The sequence below is a fragment of the Dipodomys spectabilis genome, unplaced genomic scaffold, assembly GCF_019054845.1.
Source record: "Dipodomys spectabilis isolate Male_0828 unplaced genomic scaffold, ASM1905484v1 ptg000054l, whole genome shotgun sequence".
NCBI lineage: Eukaryota > Metazoa > Chordata > Mammalia > Rodentia > Heteromyidae > Dipodomys > Dipodomys spectabilis.
Window position 1 is genome coordinate 447,256 of NW_024870731.1, and position 20,062 is coordinate 467,317.

The window sequence follows — 20,062 nt, forward strand, 5'->3', positions numbered from 1 at the left end:
AGAACAGTACCCAGCCCCTGAGTTCAAGCCCCAGGACACGCACAATCTGTCTGTCTGTCTGTCTGTCTGTCTGTCTGTCTGCCTGCCTGCCTGTCTGTCTGTCTGTCTGTCTCCCTCCCTCCCTCTCTCTCCTCCCCCCTCTCTCTCACACACACATGCACACACACACACACAGGTAAAATAGTACTGGTGTGCCAGGCACCAGTGGCTGACTCCTATAATCCTAGTTACTCAGACTAAGATCCGAGGATCTGTTTGAAGATAAGCTGGTCAAGAAAGTCTCTGGGACTCTTATCTCAATTAAACACCCAAAAAAAGCTAAAAGTAGAGCTATGTCTTAAGTGGTAGAGTGCTAGCCTTGAGGAAAAAACCTCAGAGACAGCATCCAGGCCATGAGTTCAAGCTACAGGATGGGCACACATATACACAAAATAGGTGATGAGCTGTTTCCTCTCAAATACAGATATTCAACCTCTCTCTCTCTCTCTCTCTCTCTCTCTCATATGCTGGTCCTGAAGCTTGAACTCAAGGCCTGGGCACTGTCTCTGAGCTCCTTCCTTCCTTCTTTCTTTCTTTTCTTGTAGTTTAGTGGAGTTGATTTCACAGACTTTCCTGCCCAGGATGGCTTTAAACTATGATCCTTAGCTCTCAGCCTCCCAAGTAGCTAGGATTACAAATATGAGCCACCAGAGCCCAGCTTCAACACCTTTTTTTTTTTTTTTTGCAGTGCTTCCATTAAGGAGAATGTGGAGGTGATTCGACTTAAGAAGCTCTTATATGAAAGGAATACCTCATTAGCAATGACCAAAGCACAATTAGCAGAAGTTCAAGAGGTGAGTTACTATGCTTTCTGTAGGTTGGGAGCAGGGAATCAATCAGTTAAGAAATCTAGCTGGGCACTAGTGGCTTATACCTGTAATTCTAGCTATCAGGAGGCTGAAATCTGAGGATTGTGGTTTGAAGCTAGTCTGGGCAGACAAATCTGAGAAACCCTTATTTCCAATGAACCAGCAAAATGTTGGAAGTAGAGTTGTGGTAGTACACCAGCCTTGAGCAAAAAAAAGCTGAGGGAAAGCCAGGTGCTGGTAGCTCACACCTATAGTCATAGCTACTCAGCAGCTGAGATCTGAGGATCACAGTTCAAAGCCAGCTTGGGCAGAAAAGTCTGTGAGACTCTTTTGTTGTTGCTGTTGTTGGTTGTGGCATTTGAACTCAGAGCCTGGGTGCTGTCCCTCAGCTCTTCATCTCAAAGCTAGCGCTCTACCACTTGAGCCACAGCGCCACTTCTGGCTTTTTCTGCTTATGTGGTGCTGAGGAATCAAACCCAGGGCCTCATGCATGCAAGGCAAGCACTCTACCACTGAGCCACCTTCCCAGCCTCTCTGATTTTTTAAAATTATTTTTTTCTGTTAGGAAGAAGGCTCAAGTACTGTCTGCTATAGTGGAATTAAGTGAGTTTACTTGTGCCAGGGCTAATAAGATACCAGCCAAGAGCCACACTAACACTCTCCCAACTGAGCCAACCCTCCAACCCCCAAGAGCCATACTGGAATGTAACTAAATTAGGCAGTCTCTTGGCAATCATAGGGCAAGGGCAGGAAATAAACCTTTATCAAACATGTTTTGCATATGGAATGGACTCTTGTCTTATGTGCTTTCAGTCAGGAACTCAGTTGACATTGACAACTCTCCAGATAGGTGCCTGTGGCAAATGAGGGAACCACACCTCAAGTCAGGTAATTGGCTCAAATTACAAGACACAGAGCAGAATTGAGTCAGGATGGCAGCAAAGATCCTTGCCTCCTTTTCCCACATTAGAAACTAATATCTAAAGGGTAAAATAGAATGTTAAGAGTCTTGTCAAGCTAGATCCTGGTTGCTCATGGCTGTAATTCAAGCTACTAAGGTGGCTGAAAACAGAGGGTCATGGTTTGAAGCCAGCTGGAACAGGAGTCTGTAAGACTCTATCTCCAATTAACCAGGAAAAAGCTTGAAATGGAGCTTTGACTCAAGTGGCAGAGCTCTAGCTTTGAGAAAAAAATACTCAGGGATAGCACCCAGCCACTGAGTTCAGGCAAAAAAAAAAAAAAAATTCTTAAGCTTAGCATCATCTTACTCAACACCAACTACTAGGAACTATGCAAAGCACTGAGAAACAAACATTGCAATGATGTGTGGCTTTCCAGTCTCTAAAACTCTTATAGGAGAACAGCACATTAACAAGTATGAAGGGGGTGGGGCAGCAGGAAAGGGCAAGGAATCAGACCTGCTTCGGTGGTCACAGGACACAGTGAAGGGCTTTCCAGAGAAGGATGGGTAGGGGCCAAGGCACAAAGCGAGCCATCAGGTCCGAAGCCCAGGAAAGGAATTTGACTTTATCCTCTAGATGGTAGGGAGCCAAGAAAGTTTTAAGCAAGTTGATAAAGTTTTAGTATATGTGTTACTGAAGGGAGCCTTGCAATTTATTTATTTATTTATGCCAGTCTTGGGGCTTGATCTCAGGGCCTGATCAATGTCTGAGTTTCTTTTGCTCAAGGTTAGCACTCTAGCGCCACTTGCAGCATTTTCTGTTTATGTGGTACTGAGGAATTGAACTCAGGGCCTCATGTATACTAGGTAAGCACTCTACCACTAAGCCACATTCCCTGCCAACCCTCACAAAATATTGTGTGTGTGTGTGTGTGTGTGTGTGTGTGTGTGTGTGTGTGTGTGCTGGTACTGAGGTTTGAACTCAAGATTTCCTACTTGTTAGGTAGATGTTGCATCACCCAGCAGGTTAATAAATATAATCAACCAAAAGACCACTTATGGGCTGGAAAGGTGGCTCAGTGGTAGAGCGCTTGCCTTGTATGCATGAGGCCCTGGGTTCAAGTCCTCAGCACCACATAAGCAAAAAGAAAAAAGCTAGAAGTGGCGCTGTGCCATAAGCAGAAAAAGCTGGAAGTGGTGCGGTGCCTCAAGTGGTAGAGCTCTAGCCTTGAACTGAAGAACTGAGAGACAGCACCCAGACCCAGAGTTCAACACAACAGATCAAAAAAAAAAAAAAATCACCTACTCTTTTATTAAAAAAAAAAAAAAAAAAAGAGCTAGGCACTGGTAGCTCACACCCATAATCCTAGCTGCTCAGGAGGCTGAGATCTAAGGATCACAGTTCAAAGCCAGCCCAGGCAAGAAAAACCCATGAGACTCTTTTTTTTTTTTTCCCCCAGTTGGTGGGTCATGGGGCCTGAACTCTGAGTCTGGGCCCTGTCCCTCAGCAATTCAACTCAAGGCTAGTGCTCTAACACTTGAGCCACAGTGCCACTTCTGGCCTTTTCTGCTTATGTGGTGCTGAGGAATCAAATCCAGGGCCTCATGCATGCAAGGCAAACGTTCTACCACTGAGTCACTTTCTCAGCCCCTCCAGGAGACTCTTATCACCAATAAACCACAAGAAAACTGGAAGTGTCCTGTCACTAAAGTGGTAGAGCACTCGACTTCAGCTGAAGAGTTGAGAGACAGGACCCAGAACCAAAGTTCAAGCCCCACGACCAACAACAACAACAAAAAAGGAGTGAAATATGTTTTAGTAGATATGCTAAATTTCCATTGCTGTGACACAATACCTGAAATAAACAACTTAAAAGGATGATAGGTTTCTTTGGGGTTTTATTTATTTGCTTTATTATTATTGTTGTTGTTGTTATTTTTTGAAAGATTTACTTCAGCTTCAAGTTTCAGAAGTTTGAATCTGTCTGGCTAGATCCCTTGCTTTCATGTCCATGGTGAAGCAGAGCATCATGGCAGACAGAGAGCAAAAAGTACAAGAGTAAGGGGCCAGGGATAAGATCTAAACTACAGGGGCTGGGAAGGTGGCTCAGTGGTAGAGCGCTTGCCTTGCATGCCTGAGGCCCTGGGTTCAATTCCTCAGCACCACATAAGCAAAAAGAAAAAAGCCGGAAGTGGTGCTGTGGCTCAAGTGGTAGAGCACTAGCCTTGAGCTGAAGAGCTGAGGGACAGCGTCCAGGCCCAGAGTTCAGGCCCCACGACCGGACAAAAAAAAAAAAGATGTAAACTACAAGGACATGCCCCCAAAATCCTACTTCTTCTAACTAGGCCCCACCTCATATAGTTTGTACTACTTTCAAATAGCCTATTCAATTATGAACCCATCAATGGGTTAAACCATTGAAGTACTCAGAACCCTCATGATCCCTGAACTCAGTAGCTAACAATCAAATCTTTTTTTCTTCCCAGTCTTGAACTCAGAGCCTGGGCACTGTCTCTAAACTTCTTTTGCTCAAGGTTAACACTCTACCACTTGAGCCACAGCTCCACTTGTGGCTTTTTCTGTTTATGTGATACTAAGGAATTGAACTCAGGGCTTCATGCATACAAGGCAAGCACTCTACTACTAAGCCATATTCCCAGCTCCAGCCAAGTCTTACATACTTGGCCTTTGGGTAACATTTTAGATCCAACTATAACATCAGATTAACAATACCTTCAAGGGCCAAAGGTTGTGGCACATGACTGTAATCCTAGGTTGAGGCAGAAAGATTGAGTTTAAGGTCAGCTCTCACCTCAAATAGATAGGAACTAAAGGCAAAATATTGTTAGAAAACTTTATTATTATTATTATTATTTTGGTCAATATTATTATTTTGGTCAAGGCTAGCACTCTACCACTTTGAGCTACAGCACCACTTCTGGTTTTCTGGCAGCTAATTGGAGATAAAAGTCTCTGGACATGGGCTGGGAAGGTTGCAGCTCAGTGGTAGAGCGCTTGCCTTGCATGCATGAGGCCTTGGGTTCGATTCCTCAGCACCACATAAGCAAAAAGAAAAAAAAAGTCTCTGGACTTTCCTGCCTAGGCTGGCTTCAAACCAGGATCCTCAGATCTCAGCCTCCTGAGTAGCTGGAATTACAGGCATGAGCTACCAGTACCCAGATTAGAAAACTTTATAAAGCCCTACTAATTACTAATTACATGAAGTATAATATTTTAAAATTTGTATACCTTTCTAAAATCTTCAAATGTCTAAAAAATTACAGAGTTATAAAGATCATCTGGAAGCAATCTTAATAATACAAATACGGGGGCTGGAAGGTGGCTCAGTGGTAGAGTGCTTGCCATGCATGTATAAAGCCGTTGGTTCGATTCCTCAGTACCACATAAGCAGAAAAAGCCAAAGTGGCTCTGTAGCTCAAATGGTAGAGCGCTAGCCTTGAGCTGAAGAGCTGAGGGACAGTGCCAGGCCCAGAGTTCAGGCCCCAGGACTGACAATTAATACTACTAATACAGACTAGGGGGCAAAGAAATCAGATAGGAGACCCTTGCAGGGATTCCAAGGAGACCAAAGGTCCTGGAGAGCAGTGAAAGATAACTGCTAAGAAGGGAATTTTTAATTTTTTTTTTTTTTTTTTGGTTGTGGGGCCTGAACTCTGGGCCTGGGCGCTATCCCTCAGCTCTTCAGCTCAAGGCTAGCACACTTGAGCCATAGTGCCACTTCCAGCTTTTTCTGCTTATGTGGTGCTGAGGAATGGAAGCCAGGGCCTCAGGCATGCAAAGCAAGCACTCTACCACTGAGCCACCTTCCCAGCCCCTAAGAAGGGAATCTTATTTGAAAGGTGCAGGAAGTAGAGGAAGGGACTTCACCACTGAAAAGGAATAGGGGACCAGGAGAAATGGAAGTAGCTTTGAAATTTCTTGCTCAAATAAGTAGGTGATTGTGCTCTCAGTGAGATGAGCCCTCATTCTAGTTCTTCTAGGTGTGTGTGCTTTGAAAGGGGTTAGAGAACCTTTTCCTTTCTTTTTTCTTTTCTTTTCTTTTGTGCTGCTACTTGTAAGTAAGAGCTTGAGACCCTGATTCAAGCCCTTACTTGGCTTTTTCCCTCAAGTCTGGTGCCCTACAAATGCCACATTCCCCCCACTTTCAGCTTTTTTTTTTTTTTGGGTCCGGTCATGGGGCCTGAACTCTGGGCCTGGGCGCTGTCCCTCAGCTCTTCAGCTCAAGGCTAATGCTCTACCACTTGAACCACAGCGCCACCTCCAGCTTTTTTCTTTTTGCTTATGTGGCGATGAGGAATCGAACCCAGGGCCTCAGGTATGCAAGGCAAACGCTCTACCACTGAGCCACCTTCCCAGCCCCTTTTCAGCTTTTTTTGTTTGTTTGTTCCAGTCCTGGAGCCTGAACTCAGGGCCTGGGCACTGTCTTTGAGCTTCTTTTGCTCAAGGCTAGCACTCTACCCACTTAAGCCACAGCACCACTTCTGTCCTTTTCTGTTTATGTGGTTCTGAGGAACCAAACCCAGAGCTTCATGCATGCCAAGCAAGCATTCTACCACTAAACCTTACTTTCAGTTTTTTTTTGCTAGTTAATTGCATATAAAGAGTCTCATGGACTTTCCTGCCTCACAAGTCTTTGAACCTTGATCTTCAGATATAACCTCCTCAGTAGCTAGGATTATAGGCATGAGCTACCAGCAACCAGGTAGAGAATTTTTGAGACCAGCCTGTGAAGTTATGGAGCTGGGGGTATAGTTCAGTGGTAGAGTGATTAAAGAAATAAATAAAAAAAACCATTCTAAATTAAATTTCTGGACTCTTATTAATGGTAAGAAAACACAAAAAGGGATATCCTGAAATCACTCACAATTTTATGAGGTAGATTTTTACCATTTGTGTTTGGTGACATACATTTTTTTTGGGGGGGGGGGGGGTCCGGTCATGGGCCTGGGCGCTGTCTTCAATCTGATCCTTAGATCTCAGCCTCCTAGGTACCTAGGATTACAGTTGTCAGCCACAGCACCTGGTTGATTTATAGAATTTTTTTTTTTTTTGGGTCCGGTCGTGGGGCTTGAACTCTGGGCCTGCGTGCTGTCCCTCAGCTCTTCAGCTCAAGGCTAGTGCTCTACCACTTGAGCCACAGCGCCACTTCCGGCTTTTTTTTTCTTTTTGCTTATGTGGTGCTGAGGAATTGAACCCAGGGCCTCAGGCTTGCAAGGCAAGCGCTCTACCACTGAGCCACCTTCCCAGCCCTTATAGAATTTTTTTGTCCAATGTGGGACTTGAACTCAGCGCTTGGGCACCGTCCCTGAGCCTGTTTCTGCTCAAGGCTTAGCATTCTACCACTTGAGCCACAGCTCCACTTCCCGAGTTTTGAGTCATTTACAGGAGATAAGAATCTCATGCGGACTTTGCTGCCTGGGCTGGCTTCCAACTTTGATCCTTAGATCTCAGCCTCCTGAGTAGCTAGGATTACAGATGTGAGTCACCAATGACTGGTTTTTATGGGCTATTTAATAGTCTATTATGCAGAGCACTTGTGTCTCATGCATGAAGCCAGCACAGGTAGGGAAGACTATAAGACACTTAGCCGGGCGCTGGTGGCTCACGCCTGTAATCCTAGCTACTCCAGAGACTGAGATCTGAGGATCACGGTTCAAGCCAGCCCCAGCGGGAAAGTCTGTGAGCCTCTTATCTCCAATAAACCACTCAGAAAACCGGAAGGGGCGCTGTGGCTCAAGTGGTAGAGCGCTTGCCTTGAGCTGAAGAGCTGAGGGACAGCGCCTAGGCCCAGAGTTCATGCCCCACAACCAACAACAACAAAAGAGACATCTCCCAGTTAACCCACAAAAGGCCAGAAGTAGAAGTGTAGCTTAAGTGGTAGAGCCCAAGCCTTGAATGAAAAAGCCATGCAAGAGCAAAAGATTCTGACTTCAAGCCCCAGTACAGGAACACACACACACACACACACACACACACACACACACACACACACACACACACACACGTCTGTTTAAGATACTTATTCAACTTTTGTATTATAGAGATAAATACCAAACATAAAAATTGATGAACCAGGGGCTGGGAAGGTGGCTCAGTGGTAGAGCGCTTGCCTTGCATGCTCGAGGCCCTGGGTTCAATTCCTCAGCACCACATAAGCAAAAAGAAAAAAGCCGGAAGTGGCGCTGTGGCTCAAGTGGTAGAGCGTTAGCCTTGAGCTGAAGAGCTGAGGGACAGTGCCCAGGCCCAAAGTTCAGGCCCCACGACCGGAAAAAAAAAAAAATTGATGAACCAGGGCTAGGAAGCTGTCTCAGTGGTAGAGCGCTTGCCTTGAATACATGAGGCCCTGGGTTTGATTTCTCAGCACCACATAAGCAGAAAAAACCAGCAGTGATGCTGTGGATCCAATGGTAGAGCACTAGCCTTGAGCTGAAGAGCTGAAGGACAGTGCCGAGGCCCAGAGTTCAGGCCCCACGACCACCACCACCAACAACAAAAATTGATGAACCAGTAAAGTAATACTTCTTTCTTTCTTTCAGGCTTATGAAACTTTGCTCCAAAAGGTACTTTACAATGATTCTTTGAATCTATTTTTTAGTAATAAGTGTAATATAACTCAAAGAAACCCATATTCATCTCTAAATAATATAACATTAGAATGTAGCCAAATAAATCAAATTTATTATGTCATATGCTTTCTATTAATTCAGTTTTATTACTATAAAGGAAATGTATGTATCATGCTGTTTCCATTAAAAGTGAGATATGAGTTGGATGTCTGTGTCTTACTCCTATAATGCGAGCTACTCAGGAGGCTGAGATCTAAGGATCGAAGTTCAAAGCCAAACCAGGCAGGAAAGACTATGAGACTTATATCTGATTAACTACTAAAAAGCTGGAAGTGAGAGAGAAGAAGAGAGGGAGAGAGAGAGAAAGAGAGAGAGGCAGAGACAGAGAGTAGGAAAGAGGAAGAGAGGGAGGGAAGGAAAGAAGGAGGGAGGGAAAGAAAAAGAGACAGAGGGGGATACCTATGGAGAGTTTGATTCTTCCCAACAGAGAAGCTGTACTTTCAAAGAAGTGGCAAGGTTAAAAATGCCAACACAGAGGCAGTGTGCTTCTCCAAGGTCACTCTTTGTGATGTCCACCCAGGAAGATAGGGCTGCTGGTTTCTGCTCAGAGGTGATCATTTTCACAATTTCCCTTTGCTCCAGAATGAGGGAATTCTGAGTGCTGCCCACGATGCCCTCCTTTGCCAAGTGAAGGAGCTAAGGGCAGAGCTGTCAGAAGAAAGCAAGAAGGCTGTAAGCTTGAAGAGCCAACTAGAAGATGTGTCCATCCTGCAGATAACTCTGAAAGAGGTAAATACATGAAAGAGAGAGGCCACCAAAATGTACTATGCTCCAGTTTCAGGGATGTTACAGTATTTCATTTTTCCTTTTGAGAACAAGGAACTTGACAAGGCTTAATCATTAGTCATTTGCATAAGAATATAGCATCATTACAACAAAAGCTGGGATTTATACTTAAGTCTGTTCTCTGAAATGTTTGCTCATTTATAATGTTTTGCTACTTCCCTTTAAGTATGAACCCAAACATCATAAAATTTGCTTGAGCTAGGCACTGGTGGCTCACACCTGTAATTATAATTATGTGTAGGATGTTGAGATCTAAAGCCAACCAAGACAGGAAAGTCAGTGAAACTCTTGTCTCCAATTAGCTACCAAAAAAGTCAGAAGTGGAGCTATGTGGCTCAAGAGGTCGAGAAAGCTCAGGGCAGTGCCGAGACCCTGAATTCAAGCCCCAGGACAGGCACCAAAAAATAAACCAACAAAACCAACTTGCTTTGGCCTGGGGCTGGTGGCTCACACGTGTATTCCTAACTACTCAAGAGAATAAGTAGCCAGCAGAAAGCCCATGAGACTCATTTCAATTAACCAGCAAAGCTGTTCACTGGTGGCTGACGCCTGTAATTGTAGCTACTCAGGAGGTTGAGATCTGAAGATCATGGTTCAAAGCCATCCCAGGCAGGAAAGTCTTTTTGACTCTTTTTTTTTTTTTTTGAGTCTGGTCGTGGGGCCTGAACTCTGGGCCTGGGCGCTGTCCCTCAGCTCTTCAGCTCAAGGCTAGCACTCTACCACTTGAGCCACAGCGCCACTTCCAGCTTTTTTTTTTTTTTTTTTTGCTTATGTGGTGCTGAGGAAGCGAACCCAGGGCCTCATGCATACAAAGCAAGCGCTCTACCACTGAGCCACCTTCCCAGCCCTCTTTTCGACTCTTATCTCCACTAAACTACCAAAAAAAAAGCTTAGGGACAGTGCCCAGGCTCAAAGGTTAAGTCCCAGTACTGGCTAATAATGAAGAAGAGGAGGAGGAGGAGGAGGAGGAGGAGGAGGAGGAGGAGGAGCAGCAGCAGCAGCAGCAGCAGCAGCAGCATGGAGGCTCACACCTATCATCCTAGTTATTTAGGAGGCAAAGATCAGAACAATTGCAGTTTGAAGTCAACCCTGGTAAAAAGTTTGGAAGATACCATCTCAACCAGTAAAAAAGTGGAACCAAGTTACTCACCTATAATCCTAGCTATGTAGGAAACCTAAAGAAGAGGATCTTAGTCCAGATAAGCGTGGGCAAAACAAGACCTTATTTAAAACATAACAATAGCAAAATGGGCTTGGGGCATAACAGAGGATCTGCCTGGTAAGGTCAAGTTCAAGTTCAAACCCAGTACCACCAAAAAAGAAACAAAGTGGGGGTGAGGCGGGGCAGTGGAGTAGTTGCCTTTTAAGATGCCCTGGGTTCTTTTCTCACTAAAAGCAAGCAAGCAAGAAAACAAGACAGCAAGCAAGCAAGCCAGAAAGAGAGAGAGAGAGAGAGAGAGGGAGGGAGGGAGGAAGGAAGGAAGGAAGGAAGGAAGGAAGGAAGGAAGGAAGGAAGGAAGGAAGGAAGGAAGGATGGAAGGAAGGAAGGAAAGAAGGAAGGAAGGAAAAGTAGGTATGTAAAGGAGGGGAGGGGGAAGGAAGAAAGAATGAATGAAAGACATTAATTTGTTCCAATAACAGTCTCTATCTCACCTTCATTGACTCAAATTTAAAAGATTTGATTTAAGCTGGCCACCAGTAGCTCACACATGTTATCCTTTCTACTCAGGAGGTTGAGATCTGGGGATTGAGGTTCGAACCCAGCCTGGGCAGGAAAGTTCATGAGACTCTTGTCTCCAATTAGCTACCAAAAAAGTTAGAAGTGGAGCTGTGGTTCAAGTGAAAGAGCTAGCCTTGAGCACAAAAGCTCATGGACAGCACCCAGGCCCTGAGCTCAAGCCCCATGGTCAACACAAAATGGAAAAAAAGAAAAGAAAAAAGAAAAAAAATTTTGAGTCATGACTCCTGACAGACACAGGAGCTGAGCATAGGGAAGCTCTCACTTACTTCCCCTCCTGCAGTAGTAAAGGGTCATCTTCAAGTCAGCAGATTTGTTGTTGTTGTTGTTATTGTTGTTGGTCTTGGGGAAACTGGGCCTGAGCTCTTCAGCTCAAGGCTAGTGCTCTACCACTTAAGCCACAGCTTCACATATGGCTTTTTCTGCTTTTGTGGTGCTGAGGAATCAAACCCAGGACCTCATGCATGCAAGGCAAGCACTTTATCACTAAACCACCTTCCCAGACCTCAGATCAGCAGATTTTTAAAGTTTGATCTCAATCTTTCTCTTCTCATTCCTAGTTTCAAGAGAGAATTGAAGATTTGGAAGATGAACGCAAGTTGCTAAATGACAATTATGATGGGCTCTTAAAAAAGTGAGTAACAGGGTCTGGGAAAGTGGCTCAGTGGTAGAGTGCTTGCCTTGCATGCATGAGGCCCTGGGTTCGATTCTTCAGCACCACATAAGCAAAAAGAAAAAAGCCGGAAGTGGCGCTGTGGCTCAAGTGGTAGAGCGCTAGCCTTGAGCTGAAGAGCTGAGGGACAGCACCCAGGCCCAGAGTTCAGGCCCCATGACCTGACCAAAAAAAAAAAAAAAAAAGTTAGTAACGAAGGGGAAAAAAAGGAGGACCCTACAATGCTTGATAAGAAATGTACTCATTATCTTGTCCATGTAATTGTAACCCCTCTGTACAGTATTTTCACAATAAAAAAGAAAAGAAAAGTGAGTAACAAAATGTAGTCCTTGAACATTGTTTGCCGAAAAAAAGTGGTAGAAAATGCAAATATAATGTCTAGCACTGATAAATATATTGGGCAGCTGGTAATCAATATAGTCAGTGAAAATAGACATTAGCACAGACTTTTGGGAGAGGTTTGACACAATCAATTAAAATGTCAAATATAGTGGCGCTGTAGCTCAAGTGGTAGAGCGCTCGCCTTGAACTGAAGAGCTGAGGGACAGCGCCCAGGCCCAGAGTTCAAGCCCCACGACCGACAAAAAAAAAAAGTCTCATAAAATGTCAAATACACATAGCTCTTATATGAGCAATTACTCCTCTTCCTCCTTCTTCTCCTCCTCCCCATCCTCCTTCCTCCTCCTCCTCCTCTTCTTCCTCTTCTTCTTCCTCCTCTTCTTCCTCTTCTTCCTCCTCTTCCTCCTCATCTTCCCCTCCTCCTCTTCATCTTTGTCTTCCTTCTCCTCCTCCTCCTCCTTCTTTTCTTCCTCTTCATTTGGAGTCAAAATGAACACAAACTGTTTTCTTTTGTGCACAGATATTTTATGTAAGAATGTTAATTATTGTTAGTAGTAGCAAAAAAACCTGGAACCCTACAAATTTCCATTGATGGAGATGGATTAAATAAATCATGTTGCATATGCACAACAAAATGCTATGTGGTCTTTAAAAGTGAAGTAGATTAGCCAGGCCCTAGTAGCACACCTATAATCCTGGGAGCCTTAGAAGGAGAGGATCATAGTTTTAGATTAGTCCAGGAAAAGTTCAGTGGTGTGAACTTACCATTCTAAGCTCTGTGGAAGGCTGATATCAGAGGATCTAGTTAACTAAGGTAGAAAAGTTTGCAAGACTCCATCCCAATGTAAAGATGGTGAATATAGTTGCACTTGCCTATCATTCCAGGTAGAACATGAAGCCTACAATTGGCAGATCTTTATCCAGGTGTGTACCCAATCAGGAAGGGAGACTCTATGTCAAAAAAGAATCAGTGCTAAGCCAGGTGGCAGTGGTTCACACCTGTAATCCTAGCTACTGAGGAGGCTGAGATCTGAGGATCAAGGTTCAAAGCCAGCCCAGGCAGGAAAGTCCATGAGACTCTTATCTCCAATAAACCACTAGAAAACCGGAAGTGGCACTGTGGCTCAAGTGGTAGAGCGCTAGCCTTGAGCTGAAGAGCTGAAGAACAGTGCCCAAGCCCAGAGTTCAAGCCCCATGACTGACAAAAATAAAGGGGGGTGGGGGAGGAGTTGAGGAGGTAGGGAGGGAAGGGATGGTAGGGGAAAAACAAAGGAGGAGGTAACAATGCTTGACAGGAAATGTACTCATTACCTTACTCATATAACTGTAACCCCTGTGTACAGTATTTTTACAATAAAAATATATACAAAAAAACAGTGCTAGCCAGGTGCTGGTGGCTCATGCCTGTAATTCTAGCTACTGAGGAGGCTGAGATCTGAGGATCTCGGTTCAAAGCCAGCCCAGGCATGAAAGTCCGTGAGACTCTTATCTCCAAAAAATCACTAGAAAACTGGAAGTGGCGCTGTGGCTCAAGTGGTAGAGCGCTTGCCTTGAGCTGAAGAGCTGAGGGACAGTGCCCAAACCCAGAGTTCAAGCCCCACAACCAAACAACAAAACAAAACAAAACCAACAGTGCTTTATGTAACTGTAACCCCTCTGTACATCACCTTTATAATACAAAAAAACAACAACAGGAAAATTGTAAAAAAATGTAAGAGACTGTACAGTGAAATCTACAAAATATTGCTGAAGGAAATTTAAATAAATGTAATAAATGGAAAAAAGTAACTAGTGTTAGCCAGGCACTATGGTAAGGGCTCATGCCTACAATCCTAGCTACTTAAAAAGCTGAGATCTGGCCGGGTGTCGGCAGCTCACGCTTGTAATCCTAGCTATTCAGGAGGCTGAGATCTGAGGATTGTGGTTCAAAGCCAGCCTGGGCAGCAAAGTCCATGAAATTCTCATCTCCAATAAACAACCAGAAAACCGGAAGTGGTGCTGTGGCTCAAGTGGTAGAGTGCTAGCCTTGAGCTGAAGAGCTGAGGGACAGCACCCAGGACTAGAGTTCAATCCCCATGAACAACAACAAAAATAAAAAAAGAAAAAAAATGTTGAGATCTGCATGGGCAGACAAATCCAAGAGACTCTTATTTCCAGTTAGCCAGCAAAAAGCCAGAACTGTAGGTGTGGATCAAGTGGTACAGCAGCACCAACCTCAATTGAAAAAGACAATGGGCCTTAAGTTCAAGCCCTAGTACCAGCATACACACACACACACACACACACACACACACACACACACAGAGTACAAGAATATGCTGGAGGAATGGCTCAGCAGAAGAGTGCAAAGCTGTGAGTTCAAACCCAGCACAGCCAAAAACAAACAAACAACCGAGGTAAACATACTGTTCAAAGAAAAAGAAAGCTGTTTGGGTATGGCTCCACAGGCATTTAAAAACATGTGAGGCTTGTAGTTAAGCAAAGGAGTACCTTCTCTTTAACTCTATATACTTCTCTATTATTTTAATTTTTCTATAACATATAGTCACACATTAATTCTCTAATTAAAAGTACCTAGAAGATTCTAAGAATTAGGAGTATGGGTTCTGGGAGGGAGTGATACTGAAAAAAACTACAACACCTGAATTACAACAACACCTGTTGTCTTGAAGATCGAGTTCGAGGACATGGAGAGAGAAGTAAAATGGCTAAGAGCTATTAAAGTAAAACAAGGAGAGCTCCTGCTGGACAAGAGGGGTCCCAAGGGAGGACAGCAGCTGGGGCGTGTAATGCAGGTGTTTCTAGCAGTAAGCTACATGACTGTTAAGATAATTGAACAGCTTTTGGACCGTAGCAGTGCTCAGACACAGAGGATCCAGGCCGCTGGCACAGGTTCTCCATGCATTGTTTAGCCCCTCTGACGGGTACTCATTCCTGTGCATGCCTCTGGGGTCCCATCTAAAGTCTTCCAGGGGCAATAGGCCATGATGGGATGCCCAGGGGCCCCGTCTGACACTGCTCAGGCCGCGGCGAGGGGGCGGGGTTTCTGTGGGAAGAGGCCTTTGCTCTAATTGCCTAGCCTCTCTGTCTGCTCTCAGTGCTGCATGCTCTAATCCGAGCGCTTAGGAGGCTGAGACAGGAGGACTGTGAGTTCAAGGTCAGCCTGGGCTACATGTAAAACCCATTTCAAAAACAGCCAGTAGCCGGTGATTCATACATGTGATTCTAGGTACTCAGGGGCTGAGGTTTGAGGACCATGGTTCAAAGCCAGTCCAGACAGAAAAGTCTGTGATCTCCAATTACCTAACAGTTTTTGACAAGTCTCATTCCTATGTAATACTTGTATAATAATTTATAATGCAGTTCAGCGGCAAGTCTTCTCCCAACTATCCCATGATATAGACAGAAGAATAAGGTGAGAAGAGGAAGATTTTGTTTCTCATTTCTAAAGAAGCAGGCCTAACCATGTCAGGACACATGATATCCTGTCTAAAGAAAGCTGTGGATGCTGGGTGCTGGTGGCTCATGCCTGTAATCCTAGCAAGTGACAAGGCTGAAATCTGAGGATAATGGTTTGAAGCCAGACTGGGCAGGAAAGTTTGTGAGATACTTATCTCCAGTGAACCAGCAAAAAGCCAGAAGTGGATCTGTGGCTCAAGTGGTAAAGTGCAAGCCTTGAGTGAAAAAGGTAAGGGACAGCATCTAGGACCTGAGTTCAATCCCTAGTAGTGGCACAAATCAAAATAAGACAAGAAAGCTGGGGTGCTTAGAGGAGTTCTCTGGGAAATGCCTGTGATTGGGGTATTTTCTCCGTGAGACACTTCAGATCTAAACAAAAGTGATGCTAAGCAACTCCTCAATGGGACCTAGAAGTTCCAAGGCAGTTGGTAAGTGACAGTTGCAAATCCAGAAGGGCAGAGAAACATGTAGAGAAATGAAGGAGGAACTAGGCTGCAGAGATGCTGAAGCTGTGTAATAACGACGCTGTGTCGCACACCTTCGAGTGTCCACCTGACCACTTGCTTCCTGAACTCAGCATGCTGGACAGAAGCAGCCAGCCCTCCTGGAACAGCGAGCTGCTTGGAGATGAGCTGCAGGAGCAGGTCTCTCAGATACAGGAGCAGTTCGATGAAGAGCTGGAGGAGAAAGGACAAGTTTTATTTCAGCTGTCCAGAGAGAAAGGTAGGTCGCGTCTGTAGAGAGAAAGGTAGGGCACGTCTGTAGAGAGAAAGGTAGGGCACGTCTGTAGAGAGAAAGGTAGGGCGCGTCTGTAGAGAGAAAGGTAGGGCGCGTCTGTAGAGAGAAAGGTAGGGCGCGTCTGTAAGCTCTCTCAAATGTGGTTCAGGGAGAGGGAAATCGGGGCTTTTGCTTCTCCAGTTTCCTCACTCGATGCTATTCTTTGATTAGTCACCAGTAAGAATTGAAATATTGGCCATTAGACAGATTTAGATTCAGGAGGCAGGACACCTACCTACTATACATGTGCATCTTTTGTATTTGTCTTTCAGTGAAGTTGGTGCCGTTTTTATTTTTGTGCCAGGGGCATGAACTCAGTGCCTCACGCTTTTACTCAGCTCTTTCACTCAGGCCTGGTGTTCTACCAGTTGAGCCACTCCTCCATTTCTGACTTTTTGCTGCTTAATTGGCCATAAGAGTTTTATGGACTTTTCTGCCTGAGCTGGCTTTGAATCTTGATCTCCAAGTCTCAGCCTTCTCAGTAGCCTCAATTGTAGTCATGAACCACTAATGCCTGGCTATAGATGCCAGACTTTGTGTTTTTCAAAAAAAAAAAAAATGTGAGAGGAAAATGGTGAAATAAGGATACAAGTTGACCCATTGTAACAATGAGATGCACAAGACACTGTTGAAAATGAACTTTATAGCTTGGGGGGAGCGGGCGGAGAAGTTGGGGAGGTGGGGAGGGAAAAGATAGTAGAAGAAAAACAAAGGGAGGGGGTAACAATGGAAATGCACTCATTCCCTTACTCATGTAACTGTAATCCCTTTGTACAGTATCTTTACAATTAATATATATATTAAAATGTGAGGGGATAATGATTCCTAATTAGTTTTTTTTTTTTTTTTGGGTCCAGTCGTAGGGCCTGAACTCTGGGCCTGGGCGCTGTCCCTCAGCTCTTCAGCTCAAGGCTAGCGCTCTACCACTTGAGCCACAGCACCACTTCCGGCTTTTTTCTTTTTGCTTATGTGGTGCTGAGGAATCGAACCCAGGGCCTGAGGCATGCAAGGCAAGCGCTCTACCACTGAGCCACCTTCCCAGCCCTCTTAATTAGTTTTTAATTCATTTTATTTTATTTTTTATTTTTAAAATTTTCAGTTACATAAGTAACTGTACAAAGGGGTTACAGTTACATGAGTAAGGTAATGAGTACATTTGCTATTGAGCATTGTTACCTCCTCCTTTGTTTTTCCCTTACTAATTCACTTTATTGATTGAAAGTATTTGTGTGTGTGTGTGTGTGTGTGTGTGTGTGTGTGTGCCAGGGGCACACTTAGGGGCTTGAGCTCAGGGCTTGGGTCCTGGGTCCTGCCCCTGAACTTTTTTGCTAAAGATGTTCTATCACTTTAGCCACAGATCTACTTTTGGCTTTTTGGTGGTTAATTGCAGAGAAGAGTCTCATGGACTTTCCTGCCTGGTTTTGAACTGTGATCCTCAGCTCTCAGCCTACTGAGGATTTAGGATTATAGTTGTTAGCCACTGGTGCCTAGCTGGTGTTCCTCTTTCTGCTGGCGGTTTTTTGTTTTTTTTTTTGGGGGGGGGGTCTGGTCATGGGGCCTGAACTCTGGGCCTGGGTGCTGTCCCTCAGCTCTTCAGCTCAAGGCTAGCACTCTACCACTTGAGCCACAGCACCACTTCTGGCTTTTTTCTTTTTGCTTATGTGGTGCTGAGGAATTGAACCCAGGGCCTGAGGCATGCAAGGCAAGCGCTCTACCACTGAGCCACCTTCCCAGCCCCGTCTGCTGGCGTTTTTTTTGCTTTAGGATCTAGCAAGCCTTTTGTGGAAATCTGAGACTTGCTTCTCTCCAGAAAAATGCTAGAAGGAAATAAACATTACAGGAAATTTGGCTGTGGTCACTAATCAGTACAGTTTGAACTCTCTGGATTATCTTTTCACCAGCTGAAAATACAGATGTGAACCTTGAAGTCACCAGCACCCTTCAGAAGCCTGAGCAGGCGGTGGAGGTCCTCCAAAAGACAGTGATAGTGCCCCAGTCTCCTGACAGGCCACCAGAAGCGGCCACTCCTCCAGCTCTATTTGAAGAGACAGACCAGAAAGAGGTAGGAGGCTCTTTATTAGAAAAGTTTTATTTATTATTTAATTACTTTTTTTTGGTGCCAGCACTGGGGCTAGAACTCAGGTCTTTGTGCTCTCGTTTGTTTGTTTTTACACAAGGCTAGTGCTCTACCATTTGAGAGACAGCTCCAGTGTCTCAAACTCCATCAAAGGAGTTCTGGCAATTGTCCCAGAAGAGGTGAGAAGAGTAGAAATAAATAAGTGACCTTCTTTTTTCTTTCTTCTTTCTTTCTTTTTCTTTTCTTGACCGATACTGGGGCTTGCTCAGGGCCCTGAAGCACTGTCTCTTAGCTTTTTCACTCAATGCTGGTGCTCTTGAGCCACAGCTCCACTTCTGGCTTTTTGGTAGTTAATTGGAGATTAATAGTCTCATGAACTTTCCTATCTGGGCTGTTTTCAACCTCCTTAGATCTCAGCCTCATGAGATTACAGGTATGACCCACTGGCTCCCAACCCTGAATGACCTCATTTTTTTTGGGGGGGGGTGGGTGGGTCTGGTCGTGGGATCTGATCTCTGGGCCTGGGCGCTGTCCCTCAGCTCTTCAGCTCAAGGCTAGCCCTCTACCACTTGAGCCACAGTGCCACTTCTGGCTTTTTTCTTTTTGCTTATGTGGTGCTGAGGAATCGAACCCAGGGCCTCAGGCATGCAAGGCAAGCGCTCTACCACTGAGCCACCTTCCCAGCCCTTGCATGATATAATTGAGGGAGGTAGAAGGTAAAAGGCAGAGAGAGAGAAGACAGAGGACCGTGAGTTTCACTCACCCAGCTCTGATTATGCAGTCCTTTTGTAAGAGGAGGTCTTAAAAGTGACCTGCTATAGCACAGACACAGTGCCATTAGAGGCTGTGTAATCTCCCCGGGTCAGAGCCCTGAAGAGAGAGTCATCTCTGCCACAGGTATTTTGCTGCAACCAACAACTGCTTTTTAGAGTTCTTGCCGCACCTGTCACATTTATGCTCCTCTGTCAATGCTGTTCCTCTCCAGCCCAATGAATCAGAAATCGATGAAGAAAAGAAACTGTCCCAGATGCTGAGTGAGTTGCAGGTGTCACATGCAGAGACCACACTGGAACTGGAGAAGACCAGAGACATGCTGCTTCTGCAGCGCCAGATCAATGTGTGTTACCAGGTACAAGGGAAGAATGGCTCCAGATTGGAATGGATAAATAGGCTTAGGGGACCCACACACAATGAGAAGGAAGCATGATCCAGGGTTCCTGGGCTGACAGCAGGTGAAAACAAATAGTGCTATATTTGAAGAATTGGAGGGCTCACCCATGGCCAGGGCACCTTGGCACTAGAAGCCATGGCCAGCTAGTAGAGTGCCCAATGTGGAGCTTGGGGTCCAATTTTCCCAGAAGTCTTAGAGAAACTTTGCCCTATGATACCACTAGCAGAGCTAGTTCTTGGTGAGGGAGTACGGGGGTAAGCGGGGAGGGAGGTGGGGAGGGAATGAGGAACCTTGGCTTTTTTCTTGTTTTTGTGCCAATACTGAAGTTTGAATTCAGTATCTTTTAGCTTTTTCTCTCAAGACTGGCACCCTACCACCTGAGCCACAGTTCTACTTTCAGCTTTTTGGTGGCTAATTGGAGACAAGAGTCTCATGGATTTTCTTGCCTGGCCGGCTGCAAACCTTGATCCTCAGACCTCAGCCTCCTGGGTTGCTAGGGTTACAGGTGTGAACCACTGGTATCCAGCTTCCTGGCCTTTTTCTTTTTTGGGGGGGTCTGGTCATGGGGCCTGAACTCTGGGCCTGGGCGCTGTCCCTCAGCTCTTCAGCTCAAGGCTAGTGCTCTACCACTTGAACCACAGTGCC

General features: G+C 45.1%; 1 protein-coding gene across 1 annotated transcript in view; it reads left to right on the plus strand.

Annotated features, from left to right (window-relative positions):
* Window positions 1-20,062, plus strand: part of Rpgrip1 (RPGR interacting protein 1) — a 69,546-nt gene that overhangs the window by 20,114 nt on the left and 29,370 nt on the right. The window contains exons 8-14 of the mRNA XM_042679757.1: window positions 728-833; window positions 8,308-8,331; window positions 8,980-9,126; window positions 11,482-11,555; window positions 15,970-16,115; window positions 18,071-18,231; window positions 19,232-19,375. Of these exons, the coding sequence (XP_042535691.1) occupies window positions 728-833; window positions 8,308-8,331; window positions 8,980-9,126; window positions 11,482-11,555; window positions 15,970-16,115; window positions 18,071-18,231; window positions 19,232-19,375 (802 nt within the window). The remainder of the gene's footprint in view (window positions 1-727; window positions 834-8,307; window positions 8,332-8,979; window positions 9,127-11,481; window positions 11,556-15,969; window positions 16,116-18,070; window positions 18,232-19,231; window positions 19,376-20,062) is intronic.